At 38.8% G+C, this 12062-nt stretch overlaps 2 protein-coding genes across 3 annotated transcripts in view; both read right to left on the minus strand.

The window, feature by feature from the left end:
- sncb (synuclein, beta) overlaps positions 1-7199 on the minus strand; it is a 249077-nt gene extending 241878 nt beyond the window's left edge. The window contains exon 1 of the mRNA XM_042418168.1: positions 7036-7199. Within this exon, the coding sequence (XP_042274102.1) occupies positions 7036-7164 (129 nt within the window). The 5' untranslated portion in view covers positions 7165-7199. The remainder of the gene's footprint in view (positions 1-7035) is intronic.
- Positions 7200-9511: 2312 nt separating this feature from the next.
- The window catches only part of ctnna1 (catenin (cadherin-associated protein), alpha 1), an 86777-nt gene continuing 84226 nt past the window's right edge, over positions 9512-12062 (minus strand). For both annotated transcript variants that reach the window (XM_042418313.1, XM_042418312.1), the window contains exon 18: positions 9512-11522. In XM_042418313.1, the coding sequence (XP_042274247.1) occupies positions 11232-11522 (291 nt within the window). In that variant the 3' untranslated portion in view covers positions 9512-11231. The remainder of the gene's footprint in view (positions 11523-12062) is intronic.

The raw sequence follows: 12062 nt of genomic DNA on the forward strand, positions 1-12062 counted from the left end.
TGCATTTGCACAATTCTTGACTACTAAAAAGCAGACTTACCTCACACAGACACTGCCCTCATTCAGATAACACCAGCTAAAAAACTGCATACTAACCAAGAGATTTATAGACAAGCTTCAAGGCTTTCTGAACAAGGAGGAGCAACCAGACATCAACTGACATCAAACCAGAACTGCATACAGCAGCAGTCAACAGTTTGGACACACCTTCCGATTCCCTTGAGTGTCCAAACTTTAAAGCTGGTACTGTAAGCACAACCACATCATGTACCAAATATAGGTCATGTGTAACCAGTGCATGGCTGTCTTACATCCATCAACAATACAGACAGCAACAGGTGCACCATGTACAAAACAATCTACATCACAACAGAAGCTGGCAGTGGTTTAAAAAACAAACCAAAAAACATTTATTCACCATTAAAAGTAGCTGAAGCTGGCGAGTGTTGAGTGTTGAACAGTCTCAGGATAATATCTTTCCAGTTATTAGAACACCTGCCAGCAGCGTAACATAATTGTGATTGGCCCCGGTGCAAATATTTTTTCTTGGCCCCCTCACACCAAACACAAGCTCGTGCACACACACACGCATGGACACACACAACCATTCCAGACAATTGCAAAGCAGACAATTGCTATGTCACCACGGAGAGGCTCACCATGCAACTCCCATTCTGCAAACCAGTCTTTGATCAGCACCACGGACAGCAGCCAAAGCATCTAATTTATCAACGCTAATCTAACAGCCTGCCCTGGACTCAAACCTCCACAGACTGTTTCTCCGACTATCAAGAATCTGAAATAGCTTTAGCCAGCCTACACTAACAAATCAACACAAAAGTAGCTTACACAATAAATAGCAATCAAGAAAAGCACAGCAACTCATTACAGGCCTACACAGCATGAATAAATGCATAAGCATGGACAGCACCTGATCACACAATCATTTGCATTAATAGAATTAGACAGATAAAATAAGATAAGATTAAAAAAAACAAAAAACAAATTCATCCATCAATTGCACATGCCCATCTACATCAGAAAAAGTGCACACATAGTTCAATATATAACAGTGTTCAACGACAAGGACAGCTAAGGCATACACATATTTCAGCTTAGGTTGTGTTAAGGGCTTTAATCATAGACTGTAAAAAATATGGACGTAGTCACCGTGACGTCATCCATTGGTTTGCGAGCTGCCGTTTTGAAGCCTCCAGTGCATGGATGTATACATCCATGCTCCAGTGTAGCGATTTGACCATCGCCATCTTGGATTTGGCCGTCGCCATGTTTGATTTTTGGAGCCAGAAATGACCGAGAAGAATTTGAACGAGAGGGTGGAGCTGACCATAGCGCTAGCTGCTAGCTTAATTAGCACGGTGTATTTACAATCCATGGTTAACAGTGATAATGATAATGCTAATGCTAATTTTCGCTAGCGAAAAACAGGCCTAAAACCGTCAAAAGAAAATGTACTCACCGGAGAAACTGATCATCCGACTCATTGGAGGGTCTTTTATTACAACCAAACGCTGAACAAGACTTTTTTAGGCGACCACGATGTTACAATTAACTTTAGTGAACTGAAAACACACTGTGAAATAGCAGCAGCTACGCCCATTCGCAATGGTTACGTTACGTAAGCAACGTTGTCGCCGTGGTGACGACTTGTCAATCACACGTAGCCACGCCCTAAAGCATACGCTGTTTTATTGTCTATTTTACTCTAAATGGGGCCATAATTTACAAAATGAATATCATGCTGTATTGAAAAAGACTTGAAACTAGCAATTGAGACCATAAGCTAACCAGGAAACAGTTTACTGAGGTAATAAATCAAGTGAGAAGTAGAGTCATTTTCTCATAGACTTCCATACAATCGGACTTCTTTTTGCAGCCAGTGGAGTCTCCCCCTGATGGCCATTAGAGAGAATGCAGGTTTTTGGCACCTCCGCATTGGCTTCATTTTTCAGCCCCGGAGGTTGCCGCTTGGTTTTACATCCATGGTTTTAATGGATGGGGCACAAAAGGATGTTTAAAACAGAGGGGAGGAGCTGATACTCAGGGTGGAGAATATGAGTTGGGTCTGAGATGATTTTTTGGGCCTGTCTGATTATGGTTTGTTGAAAAATAGCCTAGAGTTATATAGTTTTGTATTTCTCATTAGTTTTTATTTTTATTTCGTCTTTAATTTTTGTTTTCAATTCAGTTTAGTTTCACTTAGTTTCCAGAGTGGGTTTGTTTGTTTCAGTTCAGTTTTTATTAATTGCAGTATTAGTTTTATTTTTATTTTATTATAATATGGGGGGTATTTGTCAAGGGCGAGTTTTAAGAAGTCAGAATAGTTTTTACAATACAACCACAACACTTTGTGAAGGTAACCAATGCCTCCTCATACTAGCTGTGTTGACAAATTTGACCAAATTGACAAACATTAAAACTGAAGACATTTTCTGCATATTTTTATTTTATTTTAGTTAGTTTTGTAAGTACACAATATCATCTCAGTTAGTTTTCGTTTTTTTCTAAAGTCTAGTTTTTATTTTTATTTCAGTTAAACGCACAATATGTAATTTCAGCCGCTAGGGGTCTCTCTTTCAAAACAATAACAAAAGACGGAGTGTGATGACGGTATGAAGTAGCAAGGGATCATGGGAGTTGTTGTCTTTGTTGTTAAATAACCAGCCTCACAGGGACAGGATTACCCCAGTGTGAATCATTCAGGATGTTTTTACCGGGAGCCGAATTACCCGCAGAGGTCTCCTCCTCTCCAGAACAAACGGACCCGGAAATTACATGTAAAAACACTGAATAAAGCTGTTTCACCTAAAAAAAAAATTCAGTGTTTCTCCGACGATGTACGGCGACCACCGGATGTCCGGTACGGGCTGTTAGCCGAGCTGCTGCTAACACTTGTTCGGTTTATTTCTTTTATAACTTTAGATCCAGACGTTCGGCCGGTTTCTCCCGGGAGCCGAATTATCCACAGAGGTCTCCTCCTCTCCAAAAACAAACGTACACGCAGATTGAAATCGTTAAAAATACTAATTAAAGCTGTTTCACCTTTAAAAAAAAAAAATCAATATTTCTCCAACGATGTTTTGTGACCACCGGACTTCCTGGAGGGGCTGTTAGCCGAGCTGCTGCTAACGTTTGCCCAGTTTATTTCTCTGATAACTTAAGATCCAGACGTCCAATGACTAAAATCCTTCTTCTGGCTAAATGATATAATTGAGAGCGATCTAAATTTATCATGAAAATGTGGCTTGAAACTGAATAAAATTTATAACAGTTTCCGTGGAACAACCACAACGCTGATGTATATCTTGTATGTGTGTGAGTTACTCTTTGGTAGACGCCATTGTAGCAGACAAATACAGCGCCGCCGTTTGCATCTTGTGTGTGTCTACTCTTTGGTAGAGGAGGTATAACGCCTTTGACATGCGACCAAATGAAACGGTCCGTTACTTTGATTAAATTACAGATTTCTCTGGGTTTGAAAATTGTTGGAAACATTTGGGATAATGTAAGCACACAACTCAACAAAATATATAACACAGGTCTAGCTGTTTTTAGACATTTTAATGTGGAATAATTACATATTATACCTTTTAACTAAAATGTTTTTTCATACCTAGTTTTTAGTTTAGTTTTGATTAAGTATAATAACCTTGCTTAGGACTAGGATGTTGATGGACTCTCATGATTTTCATGGCTGTCTGTGTAAGTCAGGATCTAGACCTTTGACTGTACTATCAGGTTACCAAACCACGAAGAGATACTGTAGTGCAGGAGGCTCTCTGCCACTGCATGATAGAATAGAAGCTGCTCTTCCCGGTTCACACCAACGGTCCTGAGCCGCCTCTGCTGCACCCTGGAGCAGACATCTCAGTTTGTTATCTGTGTGGATGCTCAGGTACCTGTAGGAGTCCACCTGTGTTATGGTATGGTCATGGATGACCACTGGTGAGTGATCATCAAGGGACTTGGGGTCAAACACCATCTCCTCTGTTTTTGGGTGTGTGTGTGTGTGTTGAGGATGATGATGTTTGTCACATCACTGTACAAAGTTCTGGATGGTAGACTTATACACCTGGACATCAGAGTTGTTTAGCACAAGCCCCAGGATGGTAGTGTCATCAAATTTAGCGATATATTGGTTTTCCGTACGGTTGGTGCATTCATTTGTGTAGAGAGTGAACAGCACAGGTGAGCTAACGCACCCCTGGGGCGCTCCATTACTGATGGCCATGGGCTCAGACACAGTTCTGTTCACTCTGACATGCTGGATGCGGTTGGGAAGGAATGAATGGTACCGCTAAATGATGAATGGGTTGACATTGAGCTGATTCACTGTGTTAAGCAATATGTGGGGCTGCAAGGTGTTAAATGCAGAACTGAAATCAACAAACAATAGTCTGGCATAGGCCTTGAGATTCTCCAGATGTTTAATGACCATGTGCACTATACTATTGCTTGCATCATCAGTGCCTCTGTGGTGTCTGTATGCAAATTGATATGAGTCTAACTGTGGGCCTACCTCAGACCGCAGCTTGCTCAACATAATTCATCATTAATCATTAATAGCACAGCAGCCAAATCACAGACACAGATTACAGTGCACATTTTCCAACATATTAGAGGTAAAAATTACAATGCTATGGATTTAAATCCCTGACCTTACTCCATAACGAAGAGAAACCTGTAACTTACTCACCCATTAGAAGTACATCCTACGAGCCTTGCGCTCAGCAAAGTCATTAACAACACTGATCAAGTCCAAATCCTGGTTCTGCTCTTCTCTTTGGGAGAATAGCCAATCCACTGAGTCTTAACTTGAGCTTGGAGAATGAGCACTATGCTCAGCTTTGTTGTGGAGCTACAATAGATGGCAATGGTGAGCTGACGTGAACTCAACATTGCTAGCATTTGAAGAAGCATGGGTATGAGTCTAATCTAATCTAATTCTATCACTTTAGCAGCACACTCATCTTGTTCTCTTTTATCCTTCCTCTTCCACTTTTTTCTTTCGGCTTGCTAAACATTATGCTGCTAATTTATTGTCATTTTGCTGAAAAACTTTCTTGCTAAAAGGTTGAGAAAAAAAAACTGACGTCCATACAAGTTATCAAAAATGACAGGGCGCAAGGTCATTGGACTAAATAGCATTTTCCAGCAAGCCTTCTTCCTTTGTTACTTTTGAGAAGAAAACAACCAATTAAATTAGTGGTGGGTAGAAATTATATTCATTTTTAATAAAACATGCAGTTTTAGAACATTTCAATAAGGACAAATAAAATACATAAAAATAGGCTTTGACTCAAAACCATAAGTGTTATGCACAAGGTGGGAAGGTGGTATATATACAGTTGTATCCATAAGTTTGGGCATCCCTTCACAAATAATCTATCTTGGTGATTTTTTTAATTGAAAAGATGTAAACACAGTCTCTCTATGATATGGAAAAAATACTATTTTCAGCAAACATTATGCATAGTTACTTTTTATGTCATAAATTGAACAAAAATAAAAACATTATTGCACCCTACATAGTCAGTACTTAATAACACCCCCTCTGGCAGATATCACAGCTTGCAAATGCTTTTTGTAGCCAGTTAGAAGTCTCTCAGTGCTTGTATTTGGGATTTTCTCACATTCTTCCTTGCAAAAGGCTTCTAGTTCTGCAATATTATTGGGCCGTCTTGCATGCACAGCTCTTTTAAGATCTACCCACAGAATTTGAATTATGTTTAAGTCAGAGGACTGTGAGGGCCATTCCAAAACTTTCAGCTTGTGTCTCTTGAAGTAGTCTGTGGTGGACTTCGAGGTATGTTTAGGATCATTATCGTGTTGTAGAAGTCATCCTCTTTTCAGCTTCAGCTTTACAGTTTGCTTTCATAGTTTGCTGGTATTTAGTGGAATCCATTTTTCCCCCCACTTGTGCCTCTGGCTGCAACACAACCCCAAACAGTTGGCAAGGTGTTCTTCTCATGAAATGCTGCTCCTTTTTTTTCTCTAAACATACATTTGCTGATTGTGGCCAAAGAGCTTTATTTCAACTTCATCAGTCCAAAGCATTTGTTTCCAAAACGCATCAGACTTCTGTAGATGTTCCATTGCATTCTTCTGAAGTTGGATTTTATGATGAGGATGCAGCGAAGGTTTTCCTCTACTGACTCTTACATGGAGGTCTTGTCCGTGTGAACATCGCTGCACAGTGGAACAGTGCACCACCACTCCTGAGTCTGTTAAATCTTCCTGCAGGTTTTTTACAGTCAAATGTGGGGTTTGATTTGCCTTTCTGACCAGAATATGAGCAGTTCTCTCCAAGAGTTTTCTTGATCCTCCAGATCTCATCTTGACCTCCACAGTTCCCCTAAACTGCCATCTCTTAATTACATTTCACACTGTAACTGCAAGCTGACAACACTTTGATATCGTCTTGTAGCCTTCCCCTGCATTGTGGACATCAATAACTTTCATTTTCTGAGTCTTTCACAGCTGCTTAGAGGAACTAATGTTTGTGGTTGTGTTTGCACAAAGTTTGAAGAGTCAGGGTATTCGTAAAGCTTTGAAATTGGCACCAGCTGACATTTCCTAATGACAGTTGCTGACATGCCTCAGGCCTAACGAGCTGATTAAGGTCTGAGACCTTGTAAAAAAGACTTCAGAACTCTTCGGGTGCCCAAACCTACCACATTGATGTTTTTGTTTTGTTTTTTTTTTTCAATTTATGACATAAAAAGAAACTATGTATTAATGTTTGCCAAAAATATTGTTTTTTCCATATCCTAGAGAGACCGTGTTTACACATCTTTTCAACTTAAAAAATCACCAATGGTGTTGTGTATGTATGTATATATGTATGTATGTTATTTGTTGATGGGGTGCCCAATACAACTGTAGCTATCACAGTTACAAGTAATTTCAGTCATTGTTAAATGGTTTCTTTGAAGACTGTGTGAAACAATCAATGGGCCCCTGACAGCCTCTGGGCCCCAGTGCAGCAGCACTGGTTGCACCACTGATAATTACCTGCAGATGTTTCTCTGAAAGGTCAGGTGGGTCCAAGATAGTGCCAGTAGCTGGGTCTTGCATGTGTTCAACGTGGTTGTTGATATTCAGTGAATACGAGGAAGACGAACTCTGAATATCTGAAGCCATTAAAAGGTGTCTGAACAGATGTAAGCTCGGCTGTATTTCTTCACTCGCATCTTCCTCGACCTAGTTCCTTTCTAATTACCTTAATTGTCACACCTGTGCAGAAAATTGCCCAATCAGACTTTGAGCTCCAGTGTTCTGACCCGCCCACCTGGATGTTCACAGCCAGGGATAGAATGAAAATTTATTGTGGTAAAATAAGATAAAACAAATAAATACTAATAAATACTAAATAGAATAATACATACAATAGAATAATAATAACAATAATATGAATAATGAATACATAATTACACAATAAATTATGTAATATAATATATATGCAATATTGCTAACACAGTCTCTATGTCTGCAGTTTTTTGTTCTGTGATCTTCATGTCAGAGTCAATTAAGTTATAAAAGGATTTAAAACATGGATTCACCTTTTTAAACTTGAATTTGTATACAAAGTATTTCTATACAGTACTCTTATTATACTTGTCAGTACCAGAATTCTTATCTTTATATCTAAATACAGTCTCATATGAAATAGTTACAAATAAAAACACAAACATCTTTTTTTTTAAATGACTGTTTTCTCAGTAGCAACTGTTGTATGTACTGTATGAAATCAGGATCATCAAGCATCCTTCCAATTCAATGCTCATCTTTGTTTTTCTGCTGTCATACACTCATTTGTTTGTTGAGGTTAGATAAAATACTGAGCCTGTAGTTTAAACACAACACTGGGTCACAAGGGACGTTATGACCTATAATCTAATCCAGTTTGTAACATTTTCCCAGAGGACATTTATTATTGCGCAATCCCAAACCATGTGGAAAAAGGTGCCGACAAAAATCAAGTCAACATTCCCCCTTTGCACAGTTTGCCAGGAGTGACATACTGTATAGTCCATTTAGCAAACGCTATACCTCCCCAGTATGATTCCAGTTTTAATTTTCAAGTAATCAGTATTGTTGCCACATGGCCTCCAACCATCAAACTGCACTTAAGCATATTATTTGGGTCAGTTTTGTTACTTTTACATCTGGCTTTGTAATACCTTATCCTTATTTATTAGTGTCAGTGTATTTACATATGATGTGAAAGCGAGGAGGTATCAAGAATGTTCATGGTGTTCATGGATGTTTAAGTGATCACAGACATGAAAATCTCAATATGCTGCCACTGTTGTTCTCCTCACCTATCACCATGTATTGTCCAGTTATTCTGGGGAATTAAAATTAACAAATAACCAACTCAGATGGATGTAGATGAGTTATGGTAAGATGTCTCACTAACTCAATAAATTATATTTAATAACAAAGTCTAAAATATAAGGATACTTGTGTTTAAGTATGAACTGTGTAGTGGTATGACATGGACTTGCTTCACATATATTTATCTTCACTTAGTAACTTTCTTTGGTACCCTACTGTATTTTCTTCACAGGCTGTTAGAGAAACACCACCGGGAGACGGAGGAATGTGTTTGATGTTAAAAGCTGCACTTATTGTTTTAAGAGAAAAAGCCCCACAACAGTAGGGCAACCCAATTATAGAAGTTACCAGAGCATAACTGTATATAGCCCTCTAGTCAGTAAGGTGTGAGGTATGTATACATGATATTATACCTTAATGTGCACAGCAGCAAATTTGGAAGTGCACTAAAACTTATTTTGAAAAAATAAAATGGGAGGAAGAAATGGGATCTTAGACACTCTGTGGGAGGGAAGCTTTGAGCACATCCATCGATGTTCTAATGCAAGGCACTGTTTAATCCAATTCTACACTGTCTTCATTATTTCAAGGAGAGGTTACACAGAATATACCCTGAAATCTCCTCTACATGTGACATATGCCTTTCAGCAGATGACACACTGCTCCACAGCTTCACTGTGCCCCAAAGTTAGGACTTATGGGATCAATATCTGAAATACTTCAAATCCAGTTAGAACCGGATCGACTCACTATTATTCCAGGAACTTCTGATGACACTATAAAGTTAAGCACTGCCCAGAAACGCCTCCTAGACTATAGTCTCATCACTGCAGAGAAGTTTGCTTTTCATGCATTGGTAAAACAGAGAAGCTCCCACTACAGATATATATATATATAGTGGGATATAGATATGTATATATGTGCTCATGTATATGTCAACATGCTCAAATAAAAAAAACATTTGACAGACTAAAACTCATTTTACCTTTGAGAGCAAAAATGATTGTTTAGGGCTTAAACCTTCTAAGTAGTAGAACTTGTTACAACAACACAACAGTAAAACAAAGCATGAGGACGACATGGGGTCAGGTGAGGGGAGGAAAACACTACTTTAGTCTGGGTACAGATAAAGAAATAAAGACAAAGTGGATTCATTTCATTCATTGTTTATTAAGATATAAAGCAGGCACATGAATATAAGAAACGTGTGCACTAATAAGTCAGCTCTCAATAACAAAAATTCCACAGCAAAGTAGTTTGATATCACTCCAGTTTCAAATCCAAACTCAAATACAGCAAAAGACAAACTGTGAGGAAAAAAAAACGTGGTGAAAAACATCCTCGAAATGATTGGTTCTACAGTAAAAAATATCCATCTGTCAAACATGCTCATCCTGCTACCGTTCACAAATGTCAAACGAGCAAAACAAAGATTCAGCCCCGAGACCAGAGCAGCAGGACTTCAAAGCCCCACTGAACACCAATGCACCACTATGCAGCAGAATACTATGTATGACTGGAAAACTAGCTGCACAGAGCAACTCCATCCCAAAGTTGTTACCTGAAGTAATAAAAAAAACTTTCTCTTATCAACCATTTTAAAGCTCTGACACCTGGCAAAATCTCAAAATGTTTCTAGGTTTTTATAAAGATTGTGCATGACATAAAATCTTGATTAGTGTTCAAGCTTTAGGACAAGGAATACAAATAATAAGCAGAGTTTAAAGTCAGTGAATCCCCTCCTTTCCTCGCCCACCTCTAGGCTGTGGAGTGAAAACATTATTGATCCCTCAATTTGGACACATTCTCAGATTGTGGAGGTGTTTAGTCTCATTGACAGTCAATGAGGCTTGTCAGCTTTGGAGAGTACTGACAAATGTCTACTCATTGTTTAGCGCACTGGGTTCTCCCAGGCTTGGAGTTGTTGAGGTGTATTTTCTAAGTTTGACTGACTGGGTGGATCTGTGTGCCTTTAGTGTGAGATTAAACACGTGCATCAGATATGTAGCAAAACAGAAGGCTGGGAAGAATATTCACCTTTGGTTTGCTGCATCATGTCAACATGAAAAAAACAAACATTGTGAAACTTGAGATGCGTATTTATATAAAGAGATGACGAACACCGGTCTCAATGTGAAAAAAGGGGCACAAATCATGAGTCATACAGCACCGAAAATAGTCCACAAAGACAATTTAAACTCATTTGAGCTGTATTTAGTGGCATAACCAAGTATGAATAAAGTTAGAAAGATGCAGGCACACATGGAAATATATCGACTTTGGCTGGACTAAAACATACTTAAAATCTCACCAGTTAGCTCTGCACATCCAAAATGAACTACGATTATTGCTTGAATTAAAATAAGGCAGATGAGATTTTGCATAGTTGATATTTGCAGTACAGAAGTGTCGGTTACACAAGTTATTGTGTCATAATCAAACGTTATAGTGGAAAATACCAGAGACCCCACAGTATTACTATAAAGCTGGTTAGAATACAAAATAATCAAGTCTCTTGGAATTAGTTCTTACAATATCTATGAAATCCGCTTACTTTTCTCTCATAAACATGAGGAAAAAAATGGGAAATATAAAAAAAAAAATGCCTTTGTCCAGTTGATTTCCCTCTAACTGTATTTCCCACAGAAGAAACAGTTAACGCTATAGACTAGAGAAAACCAGATCTTACGGGATAGGAATGAGGCAGAGTAGGAATATAATGGGTCAAATAGACAAGCCATCAATGCAAAGATGGAATAAGAGTTTCAAATATGTCAAAACCTTTTCTTTTTGATAGAATGACAAGCTCAATCTATATATAAACTCCTTGGTCAATGTTTTGTGTTCTCTCTAATAAAGAATATGGAAGTCTAGATGCTATCCATGGCTTTAAACTCGCTCAGAGCCTGCACAGGGTTGACATGCTTCTTGTGAGATGACCTCTTGACTCTGTTGGTTTGGCCATCATCCTGCTTCTCTCTCTTCACCAGAGGTTTCTTCTCAGGGGCCTTCATCCTCCAGGAAATAGCTGGCATATTAAGGGCCTCCATGCCTTTGTTCTTCTGGTACTTAGTAGACGCAACGTAAGAGGCCTTCACTGTAGACACCACTGTGTTCATCAGGTTCTTTGCGGCCTGAATGAGGGACATGGCGCTGTCCAACTGATGGAAGAGAAATGTGAAAAGAAATGGTAAGCCTTGTAAAATGGTGAAAGCAAAGCTTGATACTTTTAATTTACATCCTTTTCGAATTCACGTCTGGAGAAAGTAAACTGTTCTCGCCCTTCTCATGTGGCTGCAGAACAACAGTTTTGCATGGCAAGATTTCCAGAGGAAAAGCAAGGCTTAAATGTTTGTACCCAAGAATCAACGACCTTTCCAAGACTGTATGGCATACAAACAGATGTGAGGAATTTGAGAATACAGAAAAAGGTCACACTAATTTAATCTCCGCAATTTAATAGCCTCAGAGACACTGGTGACACTTGACTGGAAGTGTTAGAAGCACAGTCTCATTTCAGCCCTAAAGGAAGGAGGGAGGGATTCATTATTTCCTGCACACACACAGGCAACATATTTAAATTAATTTGACTGGCAAGTAAGTGGTTAATTAATGCTTAAAAGGGTCTGTAAACATTGGCTTTGTACAGTGTTATCTTAAGTAGAAAAAAACATTTGTCCTTTCTCACAGAGAAAGCTATT

Source organism: Thunnus maccoyii, chromosome 8 (genome assembly GCF_910596095.1).
Source record: "Thunnus maccoyii chromosome 8, fThuMac1.1, whole genome shotgun sequence".
Taxonomy (NCBI): domain Eukaryota; kingdom Metazoa; phylum Chordata; class Actinopteri; order Scombriformes; family Scombridae; genus Thunnus; species Thunnus maccoyii.